Source organism: Pipra filicauda, unplaced genomic scaffold (genome assembly GCF_003945595.2).
Source record: "Pipra filicauda isolate LSUMZ 115617 unplaced genomic scaffold, ASM394559v2 scaffold51_size4534324_pilon, whole genome shotgun sequence".
Classification (NCBI taxonomy): domain Eukaryota; kingdom Metazoa; phylum Chordata; class Aves; order Passeriformes; family Pipridae; genus Pipra; species Pipra filicauda.
The window spans coordinates 186,527-214,166 of NW_024104665.1; the positions used below are offsets into that span (position 1 = coordinate 186,527).

Genomic DNA, 27,640 nt, shown 5'->3' on the forward strand with positions numbered 1-27,640 from the left:
GCACATTTAAGAAGCTGATGCAAGTAATGTAGGTAGCACAAATTAAGCGTTCACATTTTGGTATAAACCCTTATTTTTAAAGCTCTATTTTCCTTTGACCAGAAGCACCAAACCATGCTCCTGTAGAAGGATGCACATTTCATGAAGTTAACTGATGACAGGCAACATAAAACTGTATAAAACAATCTTGTGTTTCATTCTTTATTCCTATCTCATTCTTGTTAATGGATAACATTAACTAAAGATTGGAGTTTATGTAAAAAGAAACAAATTGAATATTTTCACTTCGCAGGTACACTGAAATCCCAACATCCATAATCAGAGATAAATGCAACTTTTGCATTAGAGATTGCCACAAAAAATAAACACATACATTTATAAACCAATATGCAGGCAGCCGTGGAAATTTTACTGCTGGCACATTTTCTTTTGCATGAAAAAGACAACATCCAATTAGTTTCTACAGGAACTCACCTCGGATTATATAAACCTGTCCACCTATCAAGTGTTTTAGACAACAGAACAGTCCGTCTGACAACAGGGGGTGGAAAGCAGTAAAAGAAATAATGACCAGATGTCAGTAGTTGGGTGAGAGAGGATCAAAGGTTAAAGTTTAAGAGGAAACACTATTCACTGGAGTGGAAGAACACAAAACCTTAGCAGCATAGATCAGAAAAAGGACTGAACAAAAGGATTGTCAGGTAAAATTTAATGAAATGAAAATTTTGTGCAGTTTTTGTGTAATCTTTAACAAAAATTACACCACTTACATAATGGGTTATCTTAGCACTAATAGCCACTGGGTTCTAAAACACACTCAACATAGCAAGAATCATGCAAATGATTAGATTGTAGCAAATTGGGTAAAAATCACTGTATCCTTTTTAACAAAACTTATTCTTTTTCATGCAAACTCCAGCATATTTAGAAAAACTGCACATAGTAATTATACTTCACCTATTAAAAGCAATAAAATGAAAAATCACTCAACTGAAAACTAAGCTGGTTTTGCCCTTAGCTTTTATAGTTACTGATATCTGATTCTTATACTTTAGTTCTTGAGTAGTGATGAACCTGGGCATGAGAATTACTCTGATCTAATCTCTAAAAATAGCTGAGGGACACTTATATCTGAAATTCAACTATGGCTCTCTATTTAGAATGTAAAGATCTCACTTGTTAAAATCCATGTATTTATGGATTTAATGTGTGTGTACATGCATACACACACATGCTTTTAATATGCAAAAGCTCATACCCTGTTTCAACAAAACTTTAAAGAATATTAAGAAGCATCTTTTTCTCACACAAAATATTAATTGTCACACAGAGAAACAAAGACACATTCCAACATCCACTGTTATCAGCTGCAGAATTTGGCCTATTTGCCTGTACTCAGTTGTTAAATTAGCTACTATATAACATATAAATATGCAGCAGAGGAGTTTGTACAACCAAGAAGTAGAAATTTAGTATTCAGTTTATATTTGCTGCAGAAGCACTTCACAAAAATTCACAGGTTCACAACCTTTAGACTACAGAAAGGATCACACGTGGGAAAGAATAATTGCTTCCATTTCTATCATTGTTTCTCCACACGTGAATGAAAACTGAACTGCACATGTACTTTCCAGCACTTCTCAGGATTTTGAACCACTGGTACTCTGAACAACAAATCTGACCAGAACATTTCATCATCATCCCTATGGGCCTTAGTTTTCATTTTGTGGAAATGATGGCACAGACTGAGGCTGGCAGGCGTCCACAATGGATTCAACAAGGAGTTAGGAAAGGGCAGCGGTATGCACCTGGGTCCAGGAGTTTAAAAGCAGGTGGCACCACTACTGGGGTGAGGGGAGAGGGATGGCACAAAACAGCCCACAGGGGAAATCTAGATTCCACAATATCCTCTGCATGGTTTTACCAGACCCAGAAAGTGCATTGGTTTCCAGCTTTCTAAGAAACAACAGAACTCCGAACCCACAGCGGCCTAAACAGAACTGGACTATTACTACTATGAATATCAAAACTTTCCCCTATCCTTCACAGGAGATGGTAAAAGACAACATGAAAAATCTTCCTTCCAAAAAGATTAGACAGAACAGGGCTATGTGCCATATTCTATGCTGCTTTCTTGCAATCTGAAACAGATTTTTGACCCCATTCACACACACAACTATTAGCTACACAGCATGGGCCCACAGAGCATATTTTGGGAATTAACATAGCAGGGAATGAACACCTCTGTTTACAAAACAAGTACTGAACCCCTCCTAACGTGTATATTCTAAATATTAAATAAAAATTGCCTATCTCTGAGATTCCAGAAAGATAAGCATCTGTTTTTGCTTTAAGGAAACACATGATCCCTCTCTCCAGGTCTTCTCTCCTTTTCATTCCTTCTCCCACCCCAGTGTCATAGGATCTCCTTGGCTTTCTCCATCTATTTCCATACCTTATCTCCAAATAGATGACTCTGGGGCAGCTACCTAATTATATAGAAGTGTTAGAGATCCGTCTTTTGCCTTCCTTCTCTGGCCATGCCAACAAAGTCTAGCTCCATCAGTGTGAAAAGTATAGAGAAAGCAAAGCAGAGTAAGGTGAACCCCAATTAATGAATAGAATAAACATGGGTGAAGAAAGCAGGAAAGATGAGTGAGCATCAGTATCAAGTTGTCTGGCTTACTTCCTGAACTCTGGAGACAAAAGGGAGATGTGCAAACCACTTACAAAATGTTGGCAGCCTGCTACATAATCCAGTCATGCCAGAAAATCTGCTAGTGCCATACTAATCTCGGGTTTAAGAAACAGAGTGGCTAAAGCCTGAGCCTCCAGACAAAATCAAAAAGAACAGGTAGCTAAGTCTCATTAGCACTTATGTAAATCAGACTCATCACCTTAAAAATAATAAAAAATATTTTTTAAAGAAATTCGTTACTGAACTTTCTCAAGCTGAAAAGAACTAGAGACAGTAATAACGTTCTCTGTGTGTGACATTCCATCTGGCCCCAGTTTAGAAGTATATAAAGTTCACAGATATTTCAGACAAATGTATTTTTGAGCAAGTGCTTCAACACACAGTTCAAGTCCTTTCTGATGGTGAACATTCCTTCTGTATAGTAAATATGTGAAAGATCTCAAGTGGTTTCTCTGTTGTCTTCACTGACATTCCAAAGTTACATCTATTACTACATATATACAGGCACATAAGCAATTAATGACTGCAGTATCAACCCCTCTAGGAACAGCAATAACTGTTCAGAGTGTTTATATTAATATTAACTGGCATGTACTTTCTCTTAAAACACTGACTTTTTATTCTTGGCCTGTGATGTGAGGCATTAGTAATTTAGCAATTAATCATTATGATAAAGGTAATTTATTAGTCAGTCATCATGAAAAATTAAAACAGGCTTGTCAACTTACAATTAATATTTTGAATTTTAGATTTTTGCTATTTCCCAACTGACTAGAAATATAAAACATGAAACAGATTAGTTGATGATTGCTCTATTTCATTTTGATTGGGTAAGACTAAGTGATAGGATTGAAGTCCTTGCTACCAAGAGCCCCATCAGTACAGAAGCATTAGGATGAAAAAAGATTTTCACTTACTGGGTGGTCTGTTCGCTGCCAAGTTTTTGAAGTGGCTGCCTTTTATCACTTCTGCTGATAATCTTCCAGTTGTAGCATTATAAAGGAGGCCAATGAGGATTTCTGGAGCTGAGCCATGTACCAGAGACTGACAAGAGGAGGTACTTTCACTGCAGGACACTTCTGACATGCTCATTTGAGAGTCACAGCCCTATAAAACAGATAAAAAGTTCTGTGTGCTTTATGGAACAATGTTACTGGGAAGTCAATTTTTAGAATAATGCATAGAAAATTATGAAAGCAACTTACTGACAATAACAGAAGTTCCATTCAATCACCCAATAAGAAATGTACATTCTTAATATATACTTAATTTGCACATGTTAGAGGTAACAAAGACTAAAGCGGTCTGAAACGAAAACAATTCTTCAGTGTTTTCACTGTTTCATAATTCAGGAAAAATAATAGCAGAAGATGAAGAACAGCCTTTATGGTCCCTATTTACTTCAATTGCTAAGGTAAGACCTGTAACATAATTTGTCAGCATCATGGAGAACATTAAACCTTGGATCTTTTACTTTCCAAAAAATGCAAAACACCAGTGGAAGTTTGAAGATAATAAAATGCAGAAAATTCTTATTCATCCTTTGTAAAGGTTTTTCTCTAGACTGAGAATTTATGAGTAGCAAAATGCACTCTGTCTAGAATAAATTACAAGGAATTTAATTGATACAGGGATACAGAACTGCAATAGATCCTTTGTCTTGGGTGGGAAAGGAGGAATGCCATCCAAAACGCAGCAAGTAATGCTTTAATTTCCATCTTGCAAGCTTCCAAAAAACTTGTATCTCTCATGCAGTCTCACCACATTGCATCTTTAAAGGGAGTTTCTAACACCAATTTTTATCACTTTAACCCCTCACTATTGGCTTTAGAAAAAAAAAAGACATACTTTCTTGACGCTGCCATGCTAATCATACCATGGTTGTTCCTACTTTCATTTGCACTGGCACATAGAGTTGTACTATTAAAAACAAGATACTAGATGGAATTTATCCAATAGCATGGCAATTTGCTTGGTAGCCAAGAAGAAACTTTTGGATTATCAGCACATCCCTTTATGATCCTCTCAGAAAAAATGTAAATTGGATCCACAGATTTTTTCAAATATGGCTTGACTCATTTGGGAACCTGGCATCACTGTTTCAAGGAGTCATGATGATTTTGTGAAGCCGATTCTTCCAGATTCCAAATGTCTTTATCATTTCCAGCAACAGCTGACATGGGCGTAAGACCAGATCTAAACCCTAAATAGCACAAATCCTCATCAAGACAAAAGTTAACTTTATAAGCAAGAAACTTCATCTGACATAGGTGAAGCCCAAATGCATACACATATAAATGCATGTAAAGGCCAAACACATTACAGAATCGCAAATTATAGAAGACATGATACCTACAAGAAATTATGAACCTACAATAATATTCTTCTTACTGACATTTTAACTAGTTCTTTTCAACAGAACATTTCCAAGACATCTGACAGAATTTTCAAGTAGCAATCCAATTCCTCATTAATAAACATTCACTGTTGTTAGAAAATGTATTTTTACTACTAAAGAAGGACCTCAACAAAACTTTCCGACTTCCATCTCCCAAACTGCAAATTCAAAATTTTAAATCTTTAGTTATTTCTCCAGAAGTCTTTTATTCAATGTCAAGAATAAATTTCAAATTGATTGCAAATTATAAACTGCTGAAAATTAAATACGAGTACACATTCATTCTCTGATTCTTGTCACTCATAGAAAAGGAAACTTTCGATTCCTAGCTTCAACAGTAGAACACAAAATGAAAAGTTTAAAACAAAGATGACTTGATTCAGCAGTCACAGTATGCACTGCACACTTGAAAGACTCAGCCTGTCACAACTGCAGCTATTACTTAAGTTTTCTGGTATTTTAAAATTGTGACACATTATCCCTATGGATATTATTCATCATATTATTTTGCTGAGCCAGGAATTTAAGTACAGTCAACCTGACACTGTTCACTTAGGTCTCAAATTTAATTGAGATCGTGCTGCAAGTCCACAAAAGAGATACAACACAAAGTGAGCAGCTGGGTAACACTTCCCCCAAATTCTCAAAGGGCTGTGACATACCAAGAGAAGGTGATGACAGCACATTTGTCCTAATTGTGACTTACCAGTTTACTGATGTTCTAAGAGGGACTCAGTCTAAATCAGTTTACAACAGAGTTAAACGGATTACAATGGGTATCAGAGTAAGGTTTAGCTTGTTGGAAATAGTGAATAGTAAATGACTGACAACTGAGTGGGAATAAGTCCTGAAGTACCATGAAAGGGAAAATAAGTAGCTTCTGTGTGGTATAACAGAGAAGGAGGAAAACAACTGAAAAATGAAATGTGTGATATTACAAAGGTACATAAGGATGGACTAGAAATATCATTCCTTTACAGCATAATCCTGAGTGGATGGGTGAAGGACAAGACTGCCTTTGTCAAGGCAAGGCAAAAGGATCTCACCAGCTCAATGCTGGGTTGAGAAGACCCAGGTGAAGTTTTAGATCTGTAAGTGGATGGAAATGCAGCTGACTGTACCTTAGAACTGTTGCATAGGAAGAACTGGTGCTGGATGCAAGCTTGATGAAAATCTGGACAGAGCATCTAACTTGAATGTTTTGCTATGATATTTTCTAAACCAAAATACTTTGCAGGTTTGAGACAAACAAAGGAATGTTGTTTAATCCTTATTATATAATAAACTTATGCATCTACTTCCTACAAAATGCTGTGGGGACATAAGTTTAAAGACATTAAAATAAAGCAACCAAATTCACTTAAGAAAAAAATCTAAACCATATTTTGTTTTCCATTTCACATTAAAAAAAACAAACTTCAAATCGTTTTGCTTCGTGCTGACCCAAACATATTTTTAAGAAATGCTTTTCAGTTACGAACTGGAAAATTCCAATTTAAGAGAAAATGAAATGTTAAGAAGGAAAATGAAGCAGTGAGGTGTGAAGCAGATTAGGAGACAAAATTACGATACTGGGTAAAAACAGTGTTCAACAATGTAAACCAAAATATACCTTCTGTGGCTATAATAAGGGAGAAAACAGAGGATTTGGGGACAACTATGTGAAAGACCTGAGAAGTGAGGAAGATGAGGTTGCATTTCATCAGTTGTCTTTTGAAAGAAGACAGAAAAGCCCTATGAGGAAGAGAAGGAGAAACTGGAATCAAGGATGGTAACAGACAGCTGAGATCGAAAGTAAACTGACTTTGTGTTAAATCCATAAACTGCACTAGAGTCGGAAATAACAGCTTTATTAAAGTTTCTGTTTAGAGGGGTTTTTCCATTTACACAAGTCAGAATTCCAGAAGAGTGCTAGCAAACTCATCAAGAAAAAGCAAGTCAACAAGTTACATATTTAGCTGCTCAAAATATAAGCTTCATGATCAAGTGCAAAACTGTAAAACAGTAACACTGAAATTACTAATTGGCACAACATGAATACAAACTTAGCTACAGTGAAGCTTTCATCTCATGATAACATTAGAATACTACCAGATGCTCTTCATCTCCATCTAGATCTGCATTCAATCTGTCTGTTAATCTATCTGTAGGCCACTTTGACACTGTTCCTTCACTGTGGGAAACTTAAGATTCAGACCAAAAGTTACTATTTGTTTGAAATCTGTCTACGTTAGTTTATTTTCATAACTCTTCTCTCTCTTCCTTTATAAACACTGTGTGTAATTTAACAAGTAGGAAAAAAAGGACTGAGGTTCCATAACAGAAAAGGCTTTTCAAGGTCAGTGAAGCACCAGAATAGCCTAGCAAGAACTGCTTTAAAACCTTATATGCAGATTTTTAAGAACTGAGTTGAACTGTCAAAGTGTTGATGATCTGACCACAGTGCTGGAAACTGTCTCTTGAGATTGAGGACATTAATACTAAATCCCGAACCTATTTTTGTCGCTTTAGCCATAATAAAAATACATTCTTAACAGTAAGCACAAGCAAAAAAATAAATGGCAAAGTCTATTCCAAGTAGTTGGTTCAAAGGTTGGTCTTACTACAGTAAATGAAAAAAATTCAGCTTTTCAATTTTTTAACAGAGAGCTGTGTGCAAAGGACCTAAACCTCTCCCATATACATCACGAAGTATTACTTTATTACAGTTAGTCTGATTTTATTTGACCAAGACTTACAAGAATCACTGCTTTCCACTGGATTGTAACAGTAATATGTGTTATATTCTACAAAAATTTAATTACTAATTCTCCAAACTATTGTCCTTGATGACTTCTTTGCATATATTATCTAGGGAAGAAACATCTCTTTTTAAGAAATATATAATAAAAACATTCCCATTAAGCAGTCTTTGTATTTCACATGTCCCTATTGTACAAAAGTTGTCAATCAAAAAAACCCCACTCTTCTCTCGTGCCAGTGGACATGAACACATATCATGCATTACATCAGACTTCAACCCCTAAGAGGCATTTTCAGTAGTATTTTTCTCTGCCCTCTTACAACAGAGAGAACCATCTATTTGCATCAATGGTAATATAAGTCAAATGTATTTATTTGTCTTCCTGCACCATAATTCCATGGAAACGCAGTATTTGTTACTTACATATTCATCTCCTACTGTTATTTTTCTATACCCTGGAGTTCTGCTTATAAATTTTGTTCTTAAGCCAAATGGAGTTAATGACAGGGAATAATGTGGCCATGCTCTGAAGGCAGTTAAAAGTTCATTTTCCTCAATGCACAGGTTAAAATCATGTCTCTGTAGGCTTACGAAACAAGAACATCTGATTCTCTTGGCTTTTCAAAATATACACAGGAAAGATGAAACCTTGCTGACAATCCTTCAGCAACAAAAATCTGATTCACAGCATGCTACTTGTCAAAATGTCTCTCTCCAATTTTAAATGTTAATGTTATACCACTAATCTCTTAAAGAACTTTTTTGCAACATTACTTTTTCTACCTCTAGGTCAATACAACTGAGAGGCTAGGGAAGGAAATTTGAATCTTAGTAGGCAAAAGAGGAACTCAAGCCAGGTCTCCAACAGTTTTTAGATAAAAGTCTAAAATCTCTCTTAATCACCACCCCAGTGTTGAATCCTGAAGCTACTGTTCCCCTTTGAGGCAAAAGCTTGCTGAGGTGATGAGAGCACCCAAGCACTACACAGGCTCCAGACCAGCTCTTAGGGAGGAGAAAACCAAACCTAGAGGCTCCACATCCTTCATTAGTGGCTGCAGCACCAGGTATTTCATAAAAACATGTTTCAAAGCTAAAATACTTTTGAAAAAAATATCCAGAACGTTCCCGGGAAAGAGAACTTAAACCACCTGAAGAATTCAGCCCTGAAAACACAGGGATGAAAAAGAATTAGGAATGTCGAGGTTTAAAGTCAGTTGTCCTGTACTGTAAAATTAAAAAAACCCAAATAGTTATTTTTGCCTTTAAACTAATAACCTGAACTTGCAAACATTGAAAATATAGTTTTAAGCATTTCACAAAGATTCAAGTTTAGGAAAGCATCATTATCTATGACAGGTAATTATTTTGGTTGTTTTTTTTTTTTAATAGCTTCCTTGAAGCACATTCCAATTAAGTATAATGTGAATTTTTATTTATGCACTTAACACTTTGCAGTATTACTAAATCAACTTAAATCACAAACATGAAAGTAAATATTCTAATATCTCCATTATGTGACCTGATTTTAGGAACAAAAAATACTTATTTTGGATAGAATGGCATGCTTCAAAAATTACCAGGACTTCTTAGTCAACAATTCCAATTTAGGATCTTTAGCAAATAAATACATTCAACATTAATGGTGTTCATGTCAAATATGGGTTGTCTTGTTTATTAAACTACTATTAATGTAGTTGAAAATCAGACTATCTGAAGTGATAATATTCATATTTCTCATCAAAAGCTTCTGTTCTACCCTGTTTTTGACTCTCAAGAGATAAAAGTTTTATGGATGCAGAATTCTACAAACATATTGTTTTCCCACAGATGGGACACTGAAAAATTGAGATCAAAGCAAAATTAATATTTTTTTATTTGCCTGATTCAAGGGACTAAAACCTTAAAAATTCTATGCACAGCTTTAATTTAGCAGAGATATTATAATGCACAGAGCTATCAAACTATCCTTAGCTATCCTTAGACACGACAGCACCCAAAATTCCATTTTAAAATAATTTAAAATTAATTAATTTTAATAAAAAATAAAATCTTTGTGGGTCTTCTAGTAAGAATACTATATTATTAAAATCAGGTTTGGTTTCAAACTTTAAGATACAATAATTTAGTCATAAAATTAAATTAGAATTTATATATTCTTAATAGTGGCAAATCAACATTCAGCTTTTCTGAAAGATTTTGAACAAGTTCACAGGGAGATTTCTATGTTGCTTTTCCTATTTCATGAGAATTTGCTATTAGTACTTTAAGTCTACATGTTTTTAAAATTATCAGCTCTGCAGAACAAAACATTAATTCTCTACCAAAAGGGAAACACTTAGAAATTTTCTATAACTTCTATTAGCTTGAATTTAAATTACACCTTTGGCTTCCTTGCCAGACGACAAAAGGTCACCAAGTTGTTCCACAGACATAATGGGCTTGAAATTTGCAGAGCAAATCGGAGCAGCAGTGGAGGCAACTGGAAATGAACGTACAATGGAATTTACAGCATTTGCAAAGTGCTGTTTTCACACTGCAGAAGTCTACCAGCTTTTTATACAGCCATGGGCTGGGAGGAAAAGAGGCAAAAGGCCTTTTGTTATTGAATTCTGTTTTCTGAGATAAGACACGTAGCATAAAGAAAGATTGAAGCACTAAAAGCTGTCAGATGTTTGTGTTAGCAATTTAGTTTAGAACATCTGACACAAAATGCAGACATTTTACCTGCACTCCTGATGAAGCTATGCTAACAGCTCCTACCCGGGCTCACTCACACCTCCCCCTCTCTTTACTCCTTGTCACACATATAAGAACATGGAGATGTTACTGTGGGACAGCTTCCAAGACTAGAGACTTCTTTAAATGACAATGCTCTGTCCAGATGCAGTTAGTCTATGCTCATTGAGGAGATCAATAGCAAATAATTTCATTTTTCTCTTTTTTTCTCTTGATTACACCCTTCAGACTGGGAAAAGAGAACGATTCAGTGATCAAACATTAAGCACAATTTATGAGTAATCAATCTATGGATTAGTATTTGATTGCATAAACATACATGCAACTGTTTTTCACAATGAACAAATCTGTAACATTACAAGTAAGTGCATTTGTCAGTTATTGTCAGAATTTGCGATTACACAGTTCACCCAGCTCTGATTTAACCTCCTAGTGGTACCCCTTTAGATTTGTTCAGGTCACATTTAATCCCATGATCAGAGGACCACCAGGTGTTTGCAGTTGGAAGGGATGTGCTTCAGTTTTCAGAGCTATCATACACATCACAAAGAAGCAAAGAGATAAGCTGGGTTCTCCCGGGGCCAGCTGACAGCTGATTAAGCCCAACAGAAAAGGCAGGAGCTGTGAAAGACTCAGCTCAAGGTCAAACAATACGGAAGCCAAACCAGACAAGATGTTGACACCCTAAGACTAAAAGGAACCCTCGCTAAAGGCACCCTATGAACAGAAATGCTTATCCGATACCAAATACAGGCTGCTTGAATATACAAAAAAAGTGATTACCTGAAGATGCTCAAGTCTGAAATGAAAAATGCTAATGATGAAGACTTACACTGCAAAGCCCAGGAGAAGAATAAGAATCACTGAGTAAGTAAGCTAAAAACTAAACTTGAAAGTTTCATAAACACATACATCAAGAATTTGCAGGTTAGGTGACTTCATCTGTTTGTGCAACATCTCTGATTAGGATTTCCCTCAATGGAAATAAATTGAAGGAAAACAGCACACGTGCTTTTGCTGAAAGGTACTCGAACCTGCAAAGAGAACTGATTCTGTGCTTTGACTTTTTCTAGTTTTCTTGAAAAACAGCAGCAAAAGTGAGAAGGCATTTGTGTGTACGCATACATGCAAACAAGAGAGAATTAAAATTATAAGAAAACAAAATATTCCAGAAATTCAGTATTTCTAAGGAAAACAAATTTCACTTAGACAGATAGGTTAAAGCGTACCTCCACTGAAAGAGTGGAGTTCTTGAGGAAGATTTAAGCAGCAGCTCCATAGTCTTCAAAAGTGGAAATTTCACGTGAGTGACAACCTTGATAATCTTAACTTGTAACTTCTAAAAAGTCACTTCTGGGAAATTTACAGCACGATTATTTTCCTTACTGCTGTTTGAAATTGCAATCCAGGTTGGAAGACCAGACTTCTGCTAAAGGGAGTGACAGTCTGAGAATCTCAGTTACCTGACTTTTTTAGCTTTATGTATTGATAAGCTTTCTCCATTTTATTTTTTTAAAGATGATCAAATCTACACATAGAATTCTAGATAATATGTTTGTCACTGAACGGACTGGCTTTTCTGAGTAAATAAGAGTATTGCTCAGGAGGATTACTTTGATTTAATCTAGAACAGTCATGCACAGCCTGTCATTTGACTGGGGGCATTTTAGAGGCTGAAAAGCATCATCATGCACTCAAAATAGTAATGCCATATCTGAAACATAGTTTCCATTATTTGCTGATGCAAATATCAAAGACTGTGGGGACCAAACTGAGTATATAACTTTCTTGACACAAGTCATTGATTAAAGGCAAAAGATATCAGTTTTAAAATTATTTTACTCTGTCTGTGACCAACTGATGATTTTGACAACTAGATGAAATTCTTTGCACTGCTGACTTCAAAATATTCTCTCGGTATCCTACATTCAGGGTTATGGTAATAGATCTGGTTACCAATGTAGGAACTTGCTCCCCATCTGGATGACAGTAAGGCAGCTGAAAGTTAACGTTAAATTCAAGTTCTGGTTTTGATAATGTGTTGAAGAAAGCTCCTGGTGTTCCATCAACCTAGCACCACCACCACATTTACCATTAAACCATGTTCTCAAATGCCATATCCACAGATTTCTCGAGCACTTCCAGTGATAGTAACTCCACCACATCCCTGGGCACTCTGTTCGAATGCTCTACAATCCTCTCTGTGAAATTTTTTTCCTAATATCTAATCTAAACCTCCCCCGGTGCAACTCGAGGCCATTTCCTCTTGTCCTGTCACTTGTTCCCTGGTAGGAGAGACTGATTCTCCCCTCACTGCAACCTCCTTTCCTGTAGTTTAGAGAGTGACAAGGTCCCCACTGAGCCTCCTTTTCTGCAGACTAAACAACCCCAGCTCCCTCAGCCACTCCTCATAAGCCTTATGCTCCAGACCCCTCATCAGGATTTCCCTGTTTTAATTAAAAACATATGGAGAATAAGACTAAGACATATTCCTTCACAGTTTTCAGGTACTTGCCAATTTTTTTAACCCTATCCATGACACTGAGAAAACAATAACTGCTGCTTGCTGATACTGCCATGAAATGTTGCACAAGCAGCCAAACACAGGGAGAATGCTTCATTTGCCAAGTACTGTCAAGTTCTCCCGCAGCCTCACTATCATGATAACCATTTTCTCATCACCTAATGACTTTCTTAAAAGAAATCACAAGTAATCTTTCTACTTGTGTCAAAGGATCAATTCTAATCTTCCGTGTTTTACACCAGTAACTCAAATGAATTGAGCAAGTTATTCCTGAGATAAGAATGTGCTCAGAGTTTAAAGATAATTGTCCCTTACTTTGAGGGACACAATTTTTACAAGGTAACTGAAAGCATTTTTCACCATCACATAGTAACTCTTCCTTTTGGGTAGAACTCTAGTTAAAACACTAAGAAGAAAATATTTGGTTTTTTTTTTTCTTTTTCTAGGTAAGTCTTAGTAATTTTTTTTATTACCAGTTTTAAGTATCATACTGGTATTTAATAAAGCTCTGTTTAAACACGTGAATTTTGGTATCTAGCTTTCAAAATACAATCCTGGATAGACTATGCCATAAGAACACAGTAACAGAGTCATCAGTAGTGACTTTTATACTTTTAAGAGTTTGCACAAAGCCTGACAGCTTGACTCTATAATGGACAAGAATTCCCAGGAAAGAAATGCCACTCTGAAAGCTTTTATTCCTGAAAAGATGATGAACTGATAAACATCCATTAAAAAGAATACTGAAGATATGCCACGCATAAAGGGCAACACGAAACATTGTGCCTTAATCATCATGCATAAACCAATGTACACTAGCTGATTAACCACTGTCCTCATAGTGGAGCCAGTGCATGTGTGTGTGCAAGAGCAAGCATCTTTATATGCTGCAAGCATAAATGCCTTCACTCAAAAAACCTGCAATTAAAATAATTATCCAGACGCTCTGGGTATTTATACTAAAGATATACAAAAATAATCTTTTAAGCACATACGATTGCCAACACCATTCATTCTTTGTTATGGAGATCACACCTGGGAGTTCAGTGTTAGAGAAGGCTAGACAGAAAGAAAAATAAACTGAATTCTCCCCAGTAAACACTTTGTAAATTGACGATACATAATGAATAATTACTACATTTGCTTAGCAGGAAGAGGTATGTTTTGGTTGCCCAGATGGTATTTCCCAAATCAATCACAAAATAAAAACCATGATTGATTGTTGTTATTCTACACCAAAAAGCAACCTATGGGATGGATTACGTTTGTTTCTTTGATCTTTTCCAAACAGATTTCACTCAATAAACTGCTTATATGTCTTTATAAGCACATTATACTGGAGGCTGTTGTTTACTGTCAGGAAAATTTTTGGGGGTGAGAAGAATGAAGAGCAACTAAAAACAGGTCCACAGGGATTTCCTGATAAATAAACAAAATTTCTAAACTCCAAGACGGGTCAACACAAATTTGTCTACTGTTGTACTAAAAGGAAAATTTATCTGAAAGCATCAACAAAGATCTTCCTACACAAGCTCTACTCTGACAAAACCACAATGTAAATATTAAACTTTTGATGCAATGGACAATTTCTATCAAATCTGAAAGGGACACAGTTAAGGTAACAGTGACAACTGCACTCTGCCTAGCTCATATTGGTTCCATTGCTTCCTCTTCACTCAAATATATGCTGAACTTGGAAGGAAACGTGATAAATAAGGGGGCTGAGGAGGAACTCCCTGTTACGTGGGAGAACTGCAGCAATACAGGACTGTTAAATGGCAACAGGACTGGGGATAATAGCTGCTAATGCAAGACATACACAATGTAGGAAGATGATGAACAGGGTGAAAACTTGGGTGAAAAAGATATTTTGTGAATATATTTGTAAATTTGGAGTCGTGTAGCTTTGAAACCTATTTAAGGAACATAACAGTATCATGTTCCCACCACGACGTACACTGGTTCACATTTTAACTATAACCAGAGACTTGCAGGCCCCAGTCATGTGAGTGTGTCACTATGTCTGAAGGCACTGAACTTGCTGATCTACCTTTAACCACATTCCCCGGTGTATAGCTTTAAGACATCACTGAAAAAAACCTGAACTTCACAGGATACAAAATGTTCTTACACAATCAGAAGGCAGATGATTAGCTAATAAAATACATTATTGTAATATCAGGCACAGACAGAAGCAAATAAAATACATTTCTGCAGAAGAGATTAGCATAGATGTTTCAATGGATTAGGGAGTTTCAGTGACAGAAGGTATATTTAATATATAAAATCCATATAATGAGAAGCAGTGGAAAAAATAGGACAACTGTCATCTGTCCAAGAAGTATCTTCATAAAAAAAGCTGTCAAACATAAACACTTCTCAGCAACAAAACACTCTGCAACTGAACAAGGCAAATTTAATTCAGAACGTACAATGTACCTCATCATGGATTTTGAAATTACAAATATCCTTGAGCAACTGGATATATCCAAATTGAAACAACCTTCTCCCATTAAATAACTCCTGCCTGACACTTATGATTAGTTGAACATAAATATTGTTGTTTTATTTTAGCAAAAGGACAGTTAAAAAGGAATACGACCAATGTGTATAAATATACCCAGAGGCAAACACCTGAGAAGGGTAAGAACTTACACTGGCATAAGACCAAATGGTAATAACTGAAATGAAATAACCTCATGTTTTCAGATGAAAATTCACAATTTTGTGATCAGGATGACCTGGTTGTTTCGAATAACAAAGGCTTGAAGTCAAGTGACCCAAGGATGTTCCCCATTTCCAGTCATACACCCTAAGAACACAATGAAATTTAACATTCTTGCAAAACAACTCTATGTTAAATCCTGTAAATCTGCTCTCTGGAAAAATATTATACTGGTTATAAATGATAAGAGAAAAATACCTGTAAAGTCAGATGTGAATGAATTTTGAAAGCTTTAAAAATTATTTACACGGTTCCAAAAAACCATGGATCCTCATTCAAGCTATCAAGACTCTGAAGGATCCTTTCCAGCAAGGGGTGGGGCTGCTTAAACCCTGTTAAAGCAACAAACTCTGGAATATACTTTAACTTCCTACCAATATTCCTTATTCCTGTTCCTTCCCGCAAAAACTGAAGAGAGAAAAATGATGACATGGCATGCCTTACCATTACAGAAAATAAATAACAGCCTTATCATCTTTGATGCCTCCTGGAATTTGTTTTAACACTCCCTGTCACAAAAAATCAAGAAAAAAATATTGAAGAATAACTAGTGCACATATGGGATATACTAATCAGTCACAGGCCTGGCTCCTTCATTGGCCTCTGTCACTGACTTTGGTAAATTTTATACAAGAACCTATTGAAAACACACACAAACATAGCAAACACATTTAGAATATTTAATGTTTTGTTTCACGGGGTGTTTTTTTCCAAGCTGTGAAACTAGCAAACTTTGCATTAGGAAAGTTTGCACTAGGTAGGTGAACCACTTCATAGAATCATAGAATCAGCTGGGTTGGAAAAGACCTTCAAGATCATCAAGTCCAACCCTTGATCCAACACCACCGTGGTTACCAGACCATGGCACTAAGTGCCACATTCAGTCTCATCTTAAAAACCTCCAGGGACAGTGAATCCACCACTTCCCTGGGCAGCCCATTCCAATGTCTGATTACCCTCTCTGGAAAGAATTTCTTCCTAATATCCAACCTAAACCTCCCCTGGCACAGCTTAAGATCGTGCCCTCTTGTCCTACTGCTGGTTACCTGGGAGAAAAGACTGATGCCTACCTGGCTGCAACCTCCTTTTTCAGGTTGTTGTAGAGAGTGATGAGGTCTCCCCTGAGCCTCCTCTTTCCCAGGCTGAACAGCCCCAGCTCCCTCAGCCTCTCCTCATAGGACTTGTACTCAAGTCCCTTCACCAGCCTTGTGGCTCTTCTCGGGACCTGCTCCAGCACCTCAATATCCTTCCTGAACTGAGAGGCCCAGAACTGGACACAGTTCTCAAGGTGTGGCCTCACCAGTGCTGAGTACAGGGGAAGAATCACTTCCCTGGTCCTGCTGGCCACACTGTTCCTGATCCAGGCCAGGATGCCATTGGCCTTCTTGGCCACCTGGGCACACTGCTGGCTCCTGTTCAACTTCCTTCATTCTTAGATTAGACTAATTTGTACTTCTTAAGGAATCATAAAAAATCTGTTCTATTGTCAGTTGATGCTCCATCAGGTCCATGTTTTAGTCTCAGCTTTTACTAATTAATATATTTTTAGTCATTAAATACAATGGTCTTTTATTTTGAGTGTCTTTTGCAATACTCATGTTGAACAGAAATAACATTTCAATTGAACCAAAGTTTTTTTCAAAATACAGAAGAAATTAATTGCATTGTTTCACCTGAAAAAATACTTTCTTTCTCTTCTCCTCCTCCTTTTCTTTTATTGATTTTTTAACCCCCCCCCCCCCAAAATACATACAGTGTATCATCTTTTTCCCAAAAAAGCCCATAATTAAGCACATATACAGCTCTTAAACAATGAGCATTCAAGCACTCCTAGTCTAGGAAGCCCAGACCACAACATGACAAACATTCTCTTTCTGGACAAATGCATACTTAAATACTTACAAAAATTAAAAAGAAGATGCTAATCACTGCCAATTTAGTGATCTTCTGTGTTTATTGAAAGTGATACCTAATGTTTACCCTTAATTACTGTTGCTTTGCTTTATTAAACATATTAAATTATTTGGGGGACAAAAAATTTTGTTCATCAGGTAAGTAGTTGTTTTTTCAGAAAAAAATCCTTTTCATTTTGAGCTACTATTCACTATTCCACTTCACATTGAATCAGAAATGAATTATTAACAAGATTCTAATCTGAAGTTATTAAAAATGGCTTTACACTCTCAAAATTCCTCTTTCCTATCTTTCTTTCTTGAAACGAAATAACCTATTGTAAGCAAGACTTAATTGCAACAGATGGAGGGCACTTGCTAGTATAGCTTCTTTTTTTTTTCTTTTTAAATTCAAGTGCTGAGGGTAGTAAGGAACATATATACATATATATATACATACATATATATATATATATTTGCATTTATACATGTATTCACCGCTGTACCCCTATTTGTAGACTGGAAATTTCTAAGTAATTAAAAGGAAAAATATGGGCAGCTTTTGTAGGTGGAGAGTGAATGTACTTATAGAAGCTCCAAGGAAATAATTGTTGTGCTAATACAGTGCTATGGCTGTTCAAAAAAAACAAGTGGATGTGATGACTCTATAAATATACACACTATTCTTACAGAATTCAGGACACTGTATATCACTGCATTCTTATTCTGCCTCATTTAATACTCACAGACAGACTGTAAGAAGGTTCCAGTATCACTGGCACTGACATCTTCCCTTGAAGATTCAATTTTGTTAAGTAAAAAATCTTTTCTCCCACAATCCTCTCTTTTTTCATGCGACGTACGCTGTACAGTCTAAAGCGAACTGCATAATTCCCAATCATCTCAGACTCAACGTGATTAAATTTGAATGTCTCTGTGAAGACAGGGCATGGTCCCCGCTGGATGCTGGTTTTTGCTCTCTGCTTCTTTATAGGGAGAAGAACTAGGTGTACTTGCCACGAGCTTCCACCTGTCCTGCTGTATGTGGGAATGTCTGTGACAGCTGTCACTGTCACCAAAAGCTTCTGTTCCTGTGAGTCATAGTCAAAAGTCACATCCAGTGTGCCATATTTAGCTACTGGCTCAGGATCAAAAGGTTTAGGAAGCTGTGAAGATGATCCTCGAGCTGACATATCCTGAAGAAGAAGAAGAAGAAAAGTCATTTATTTATTTATTTATTGTATTCTATTATTAAATCTAGTGTGGAAATACATAGCTTTCCTGAGACAATATGAAGGCACTATGATCCTTTTGTTCATTTCATAAACAAGGTTATCAAACACCAAAAGCCCAAGGAGAGGGCTGACTAGCAGACAAGAAGAAATCAAAAGACTTCACCTGGTCGATACCACCAAAAGCCAGGAGCCAATCAGACAGAGCTCAGACTGAATTAGGCTGTATTGATGATCTCTTCTTCAGTGCCCACATGTTAAAATGTATATACACATGTTAAAAGACAGAGTTACCTTATTTCAGTGTGAGTATACACACATTTTTAAGGTAATATATTACAGTGTTTGAAGAGCTGGCTAATGACTGAGAGCACAGTGAGATACCAGCAAAGAATATAGGAATTACAAACCTGCTTGCATGTGCAGCTCCTGCTGCAGTCCACAAGAGTTGTATGAATATGCCAAAAATTATCAGAGAATCACAGAACACCTTGGGTTGGAAGGGACCTTAAAGATCATCTAGTTCCAAACCCCCTGCCATGGGCAGGGATGTCACTATCATGGCTTTATTCATGTAATTTTACCGAAACTGTGCAAGATGCATCTCTTTTGAACACAACTTCTGAACTTTCTGTAAACTGCATCAGTCCTAAAACTGTAGTTTAAACTTAAAATTCAGGTTGTTTATTGTCGCTTCAAATTTTGAACAAAATATTGATCTCCTATATTTTTACAACAGTTAGTTTGATAGTGATACTGAAACACAAAATATTTACAAGTACAGAGCGACCTACTGCTCATGCAATAAGTTATCCCAAGTATGTAAAACAAATATATTTCAAGTGTATCTTCATATTATCAAAGATACACTTGTTCACATTAATGAATAGATGCCACAGCAAAGCCTTTTGGATTAAAAAATATCCTTGTTTTAACCTGGTTGCTACATAGCTATGGGAATTCATTCCTCTAAAAGCTTCACTCTTCAAGTTTTGAGTGGCTATAAAAAAAGTTGGCAGCATTCTCAGTTTTTATTGAGTATGCTTACACTAACAACTGGAGTGACACACTGGGAAGAACTAGGATTAGATTTCTTCCAGTATATCCAGGTTCAAGGACTATATGTACACACCATATCTTCATGAGCAATAAAGTTAATACAGATCACAGTTGATCATCAGATACATAAAGACAGCTCACCACTGGAGGACCTTGCAGCTGGGCCTTCCAGATCTAGTACCAACACCCCAGGTATGCAACATCAACTAACTAAAAGGTCTACTAAGGTACATCAGGACTGAGCTCTAATATGTACTTCAATACTTCAGGTAGCAACAAAAGACAAATTTGTACCAAAAGGAGCCTCTTCTGCACATGACATCACTAATTAGACTTACCCATGAATATCAGTGCAGTCTTAAATGTCTTTAACTGGTTGTTAAAGACATTTCAAGGAAATATGTGTCAGAAAAGATGATTTCTTCACAGAAAAAATACACAGATATCATCACAGTTATAGCAGAAAATAGGAAAATGAAGTGGACCAACCACTATACCACATCAACAATTAAAAGAAAAATCTTCATAGTTTTTTTTTTTTTTTTCATAAAAGTTGTTTTATATTATAGGGTGTTCGGTTTGAAAAGCATTTACAAAACTTTTATTTAGGTTGTTTGAAAAATTCTGTGGAAGAATTTTGACTACAGTCCTCATAGTGTGAAGAAGTTTTTTGACTGGTTTAAAAAATAATTCACACTTACTGGGAGCTTGTTTCAAAGTTAAGGTGCCATAAAGATAACTACAGTAATCTGAACAATCTGAAATCCTACCGTAACAAAATATTTTTTTTTAAATTAGTGAGATGCAATATCAGTGTCCATATAACGCTGCACAGATCTTCAGATTAAAAAGCCCTAAAAAGTTGCACTGAATGGCACTTCAGAACACTTAACTGTTTTCATTTACCTCTGGACTAAGAACCGCTGTGCTATCACTTGGCACATCCTCTTCGTATCCCTTGTTATGAAAGCTTTCTATTTCGTGCCCCGTGCTTCCCTCACTTGGGCACTTATATGAACATCTTGGACTGTTGCTACACTGGGAATATTCACATTTACTGTCTCCAACTTCAGAAGGCGTACAGGAAAGATGAGGAGAACCGCTGTCATCCTGGTATGGAGGCGGCTGCAGTTCATCTAGCGGAGGTGTTCTTCTCATCCTCTGTATGCAGTTTGCTGAGAATAAGTGAAAATTCTTTACTTACTTTCTGATTACTTACTGTTGAAACAGTTCTGTGGAAAATGTAAGTCTAAATGTCTGGAAAGAGTTTTTTAAAATCTATGTATGTCTTTTTTTTTACTTTACATTTCAAATCAGATGACGAACACTACAGAAAAAAAAATTGTTAAAAATGGAAATGAATTATCTCAGATGAAAGAAATTTAGATAAAAGCAAAGTTTTAAGTGTATAGTCAGAATGGATTGTGTAAACCATATAGAAATAAATATAGCACAAATATGACATGACAAAAATTCTAGGCTTGGACTTCAGTGATGCTTACCTTGCAAAAACCTTTGGATATCTTAAGTCAGATTCTGTGCAGGTGGAATGTAGACCAATTACAGAAGCAAAATGCACTCCCTAAAGCCACGATATCAAACTGATCACCTCCCATGCAGTTGCCCACCAGGGAGATATCAAATTGAACTCTGAAGACAAATAAGGTACTAATAAAGGCAGCCTTTCACACAAGTAAACTCTGCTCACTGGTGAATTTAAAAAGTGAAGCAGTGTCTCAGATCCTTTATTACTTGATAAGGACAGCTAAAGGGTCTGGAAGTTAGACACTAGATCGAGTGGCTAAAGACAGTGGAAAAAGGATCATGAGCAATCTTGTGCTTGGGATGAATACTTGATACTGACATCTTTGCTTCTCACACTAGATAGATAGATAGAAATGTGGTTATACATCTCCTCAGAAAATAAACCTGATACACGGCTACAGATATAGAAAGCTAATTCAAAATAATTACATTTCAAGTTTTCATCTCATATTTTACTATGCAGCATTACACAGTTGAACAGAATTGGGAAAAGACAGCAAGGTGTGCAGTAGCCGAAATAAAAGGAACATCAAGGATAGGTGATGACCTGTGTCACATTTTGTTTACATCTTCTGTAGAGGTTTTAACGAATATTTCAATGCTCCTCACACATAGAATTACCTTTTCCATAAAAATTTCAAAGCAAAAATGTTTTTTAGTGTCAGAAAATCTACTTTCGCTCACAGAAAAATCTACCACACCAGGAAGTTAACAAAAGTATTAACATTAGAATAACGTAAGCTTTGATTTCAGATTCATCTGAGAAAGAAACTGATCTTTCCCACATAACAAAGGTGGTACGTTTTAGTTTCATCATCAAATTTTTTATCCAGGATTGCCCTGACTGTGTCCTAAATTCTCCAACCTTTTAACTCCTTCAGAGGTAATCACCAGTTGTTCAACATATCATATAAACAGACTGAGTATGCATAAGAGTTACCTTTATGGAAAAGGCCAAGAACATAGTCACGCGGCTCTCCTAGGAAACAAAGAGTCTTAAGCAAAAGGCTCTCTTTAGCTCTCCTTTCCTTTGGAAGGCTGGGTTGCATGTGACTGTGGCATGCTGGAACACTTCACAGCATCTAAGACTTGATGTAAAGCCCAAACCACCATGGTTTGGGTGCACACTGCCCATGGGAAGCACTCCCAGACACACTGGCTACAGGGGAGACAATGTGCACTGCTGGGAACGGACAGGACAGCTCATTATGGAGCACACCTACTGCACATACAAATACAGGCCTCAGAGATAATGGGGGATGCAGGGCTCTTCTCTATTTCAATGGCTCTTAACAGAACACCTCTTAGCTTTAGCTAAGGGAAATGAGTAATTAAAACACTCCAACGAGATGAAACCACTGTCAGGAACCCCCTCTTCTCTGATAAACCCATCAGAGTCAGCCTGCCATTCAGACTGATTCCGAATTGCTGTTACAGTGCTCCTGCTCTTAGTTAGACCAGTGCCACTAACTCTTGAAACCTCAGTCCCATGGGGCTGGAAAGCAAAACAGCCAGCAGGGAATCCTATTCTCGAATTGCAGTCATCTGTCTAGCAGATAAACACAAAATCTTACCTACGAATATCAGATAACTTTTGCCCATGAAACTAGGTTGACATAATATTAGAATCTAAACTGGTGTTTTAATAATAATACAATAATAATACCTATCCATACCATGAAACCAGGGCTTCCTTCTCATAATTTATATAATTAAATATTCTAGCAAAATCAGAGTAACATTTCTGCTCATTGTTGTTAAAAGGCAACAAACAGCATTATATGAAACAGTAATTACCATGCAGCCCTGAATTTGATATCTTTCTTTTCACTTGAAGTCAATTCTGCAAAGACTTTTTACCTCCTAGCTTTTGCACAGTCTAACAATATGAAAGTGTGTCCAGGTAACTATCAACACCATTATTGTCTTACATGAGTAAATAAATGACTGTGTGACTCACTTTTTTCACTTTCATGAACTCCATTACATATCCCTATGGGAAAACTCTACAGGCTGTGTGACAGAAAGAGGTGCTTTTAATGTAGGCAGGAAAGAAGTGAAGAAAAGAAAATTCTTATTAACCAGATGTGATTCAAAAATCTCAGAAAAAACTAAAGCCCTGGGGCAGGTTTTAACTAATACATTTTTGAAAGTTTAGTCTATCAAACTGAAATAGCACATACATTCTTAAAACAAGGATCTGGGATTAAAAATCTAAGGACACCTCTGTCTAAACAGGTACAAACTGGTTTTGAACAAAAGCTTTATCTGCATAAAAAGATATCAAAGTTTACAAATTAATTTTTAAAATGAAAATGTCTCATTTTAAATTATTTTCCCCCTTCCCATAGTAAATGATGCAATAAAATGAATTTTTTGTTACAACTCTCTGTATATAATATATATTATATATATAATAAATATATATAAAAATACTGAAGATTTTAACTACATTAAGATATTCTAATGACTGATGATATCAAAGACAAATGATACCAGTGAATACAGCAACACGAAATATCTGATACTGGGTATTTCCTTAAAAATTACACAGAAGGAGTAACTAATTTCAACAATCAATCTGTCAACACAGTTTTGCATATGCATCAAAGTTTAACACAAAAAATCACTGCTAGTGCCTGCTGGCCTATCACTGATTGTCTGGAGGAAAACTTTTGGAGCCGAAAGAAAAGTATGATCTGAAGTGTTTGCATATTTACCTGTCAAAACCCTGTCTAAAACATACCTCATACCTTTCATTTAAGGCATAAACTTAAGACACAGGTACACTTGTGCATACTTTTGTACTGTGACAAAGCCAAAGAACACCCTCCAAAGACCACTGAGCGTGCCTAATAACATCTGCTAAAGAGTTACTCTTAACAAGCGAATGGTTACACTGAAAATCTAAAATTAATGGTTGAATTGTTTCTTTGCACATTTCCAAAAACACTTTCCGCTCTCAAATCAGATAGAAAATAATTTTTGCCAATTCCCCCAATGAAATAAATAATATTAAATTACCATAGCAGTTTGCACTAGACAGGATGAAAAACAAGCCACCATACATCCCAAAAGTGGAAGAAAGATACAACCACAAAGAAACCAAATCGGGTTTTGAGGTTCCTACCAGAAAATGCCAGAACAGAGAAAAGACAGAAAGAAAGATCTCATATCCAGCTTTCCAGCCAAAGTATGTGAAATGACTTTGCATTCTCATAATATGAGTGAAACTGAATTTGTTTAGTAACAAAGATTCGGTAAATTCTACCTTGAGAATTCAGCATATTGCTGCCAATAGGCAGATTTGAATAATCAATTTTTAAAGGGTTAGTTGCTTTAATAAAAATTTTCTTCCTTCCTTAGTAGGCTGGAAAAACACTCATATAGTGGTAATAGTAAAGGCCTTGCTTAATAGCTAAACAAATCTGAACTGTAAGTGAAACACCTGAGAAACACAGGCAGATTAGCATTTTGCTGGTACACTCAGAAATTGCAGCATGTAAACTGTCATTAGCACATTTAAGTCAAAAGTAAATAAATATCTTCTTTTTAGTGCTGTTTGTTAAACAATGAAGGGTAATCTCTTCCCGCATGTCCCTTCAGGACATACTGCAAGCCATCATACCTAATACATACCCTGCCATCAACCTCAAGAGACTGTCAGTAAAAACTGACACAGCAACAACCTAGGCCAAAGTGAGTATTCCTGGAATAGCTATGAGCCATGAGTCAATAGCTGTGAGAAAATACACAAACTTTTTTGCTGTGTGGAATCGAAGTTTAGAGATGCAAAAGTTTACCAGAAGAAATGCTTTCGGTTTGCAGCTACTATCTGAGCTTGCTAATTCCAAAGCTCCTCATTTCTCGTCTCTATCCTGGTCTCTTGTGGACCATGCTAGGCTGCACAACATTTTGGCACGCAGCTGGTCATGTTCTTTCTTTTCCATGTTTCTAGTGTTTAGTCTTTGCTATCTTAATAATTTTCCCAAAGGCTCTCAGCAGCAGCACAAACTTAGCCCTCCTTAGCCCATATTTCCTGAGTAATTCCAAGAACACCTATCTCTTAACATATGGGTAAAGAAATCATCCTTGTGCCTTTAATTCCCTTGTTTAATAAGCAGTCATTAACTACATTTTTGCAAGTTCGATTTTCTCAGATATATTACTTCTTTAAAAATTCCCACTAATGTGGGAGGCAACGTTACCCCAACAGTTCTTTTGGAATCTGTTTTCCAGTTTCTTTAAAACAAATAAGCACTATATAAATTAGTAATTTTGGCAAGTCAGATTTTGTAATTTTTAGAATATCTTCATATTCCAACAGTATCTTTTCTTTCTCTAATATATTTCCGCATACACTATGCTACATGATTATTTATTTTTTTAATCGAACGTAAATTTCAAGTTTTCAAGCCTTCAAGGGGTTCTATGTAAATGTTAAGACAATTTAAATAAAACATAAAATGAAATACATGTTTAAAAATTAAAGAAACCTTTCTTATTCTGAATGATTAAATACCCTTAGAGATTTCTGATAAGCAGCACAGACAGTCCAAATGGAATTTTCATGTTTGAACTTTTCTACCATCCAAAAAATTATGTTGACTGAATTACCCCATATTACAAGAAGTATAAAATATAAACATTAAATATTGAATAAAACCTCAAGCCTCTCCTTCCTTTAAAATGAAAAGCTTACATGCATCTTTGTGACGACAAACCCCTTATTATTTCACAATATAACAAATTATCTTGGCATTATTCTATTTCTCTTCCAAAACAGTTATGGCATGAGGCTTGCTTAGAGAAAAAAAGGGGAATATAAGAGTGGTATGGGGTCCTTATGGACAACAGAAAAAAATTCTTTATGAGATTTCCTTTTGCATTTGCCACATTTTAGACTTTTATTCACAGTTGAACTATCTTCTACATTAGGCAGGTGTTATCACCAGATAACAAAAAAAATAATCATATCTCTGGTTGGGTGGGGTTTTTTTCAATAAAAGATAATTCTGTTTCCTAATATTTAGAAAATTCCAGACACTATGAGCTTAATTGCTGACCTGTGGAAATCAAAACAACATTGCTGCCATTTACATCTGATGTCATGGGAAGTTCTTAGCACTTTTCCTCACCCTCTAAGGCTAATGCTACTAGTCACTGATGTAAGAAAAATGTTCTCTTTTGCTTTTTATATAAAAGTAATCAAAAAATACAGAATTATCTTTGTGTCCAGTCATTAAAGCTTCAATTTTCTTCCACAGGAAAGGTCTAAGAATGACTGAAATTACTGAAACATGCATAGTTTTTGTTTTGTTTTTTTTAATGTGTCTGTTTACATTTTTAGCCTGCGGAACCAGTTGGTTTTGTTTCCAGACAAAAGAAATTTGCTCTTTTCTGCACTTACTAGAGCACTGCTTATTTGTAAGAATTTATGGTCTGTTTTATAGAGCAATACTGAAAAGCCCTGCACTGGTGAAAAATTCTTTCTCTTTCCCGAATTAGCCCAATTTATAACATTTTAATTATAAATATATTCTTAAAAGCATTATAGTGAACCAGCTGTCAAAGACAGTCTTTTGTTTCCTTCCCAAATATTTTGGTCGGCTTTCAATGAAAATTATATATTAGCAACTATTGAATTAATTTGCTTTCAATTTAAGTATCATTTTCTGAGTCCTTATACAGTATTTCTATTATTTCAATAGGAAGGAGTTCTGCTACCTGATTTTGGATTTATAATTTTCACTTGTCCAAAATAATGCTTAAACCTAACGGTTCAATATTTTAATCTTTTATTGATGTGAATATCAATGCATCAAGCTTTCCAGAACCTCTTGCTTTCTGATACTACATCCAGCTCTTAAAGCTTTGTGATCTTTAAGAAGTGAAACTGTGAATTTGATTGCCTTCTTTTCCATAATTATATTTCCTTTGGTAAAGCATTTGTTCTAAGGATGCTCATGCTGGTAGAAAAACTTATTTTCTGTTCCATTTCAATGCCGGTTTCACTTATACTTTTATAATCAGCCAACTTTCCTTTGCACTACTTTTCAGATCACTACATTGGCTAACTTCTTAAACG

The 27,640-nt window shown here is 36.0% G+C and overlaps 1 protein-coding gene across 4 annotated transcripts in view; it reads right to left on the bottom strand.

Annotated features, from left to right (window-relative positions):
• Window positions 1-27,640, bottom strand: part of SYT14 (synaptotagmin 14) — a 90,952-nt gene that overhangs the window by 10,350 nt on the left and 52,962 nt on the right. For 3 of the 4 annotated variants that reach the window (XM_027714491.2, XM_039386958.1, XM_027714486.2), the window contains 4 exons: window positions 20,914-21,182; window positions 18,463-18,912; window positions 3,616-3,805; window positions 475-531 (listed from right to left, as the gene is read on the bottom strand). In XM_027714491.2, the coding sequence (XP_027570292.1) occupies window positions 475-531; window positions 3,616-3,805; window positions 18,463-18,912; window positions 20,914-21,182 (966 nt within the window). The remainder of the gene's footprint in view (window positions 1-474; window positions 532-3,615; window positions 3,806-18,462; window positions 18,913-20,913; window positions 21,183-27,640) is intronic. The other variant, XM_039386957.1, reaches the window with a different exon arrangement.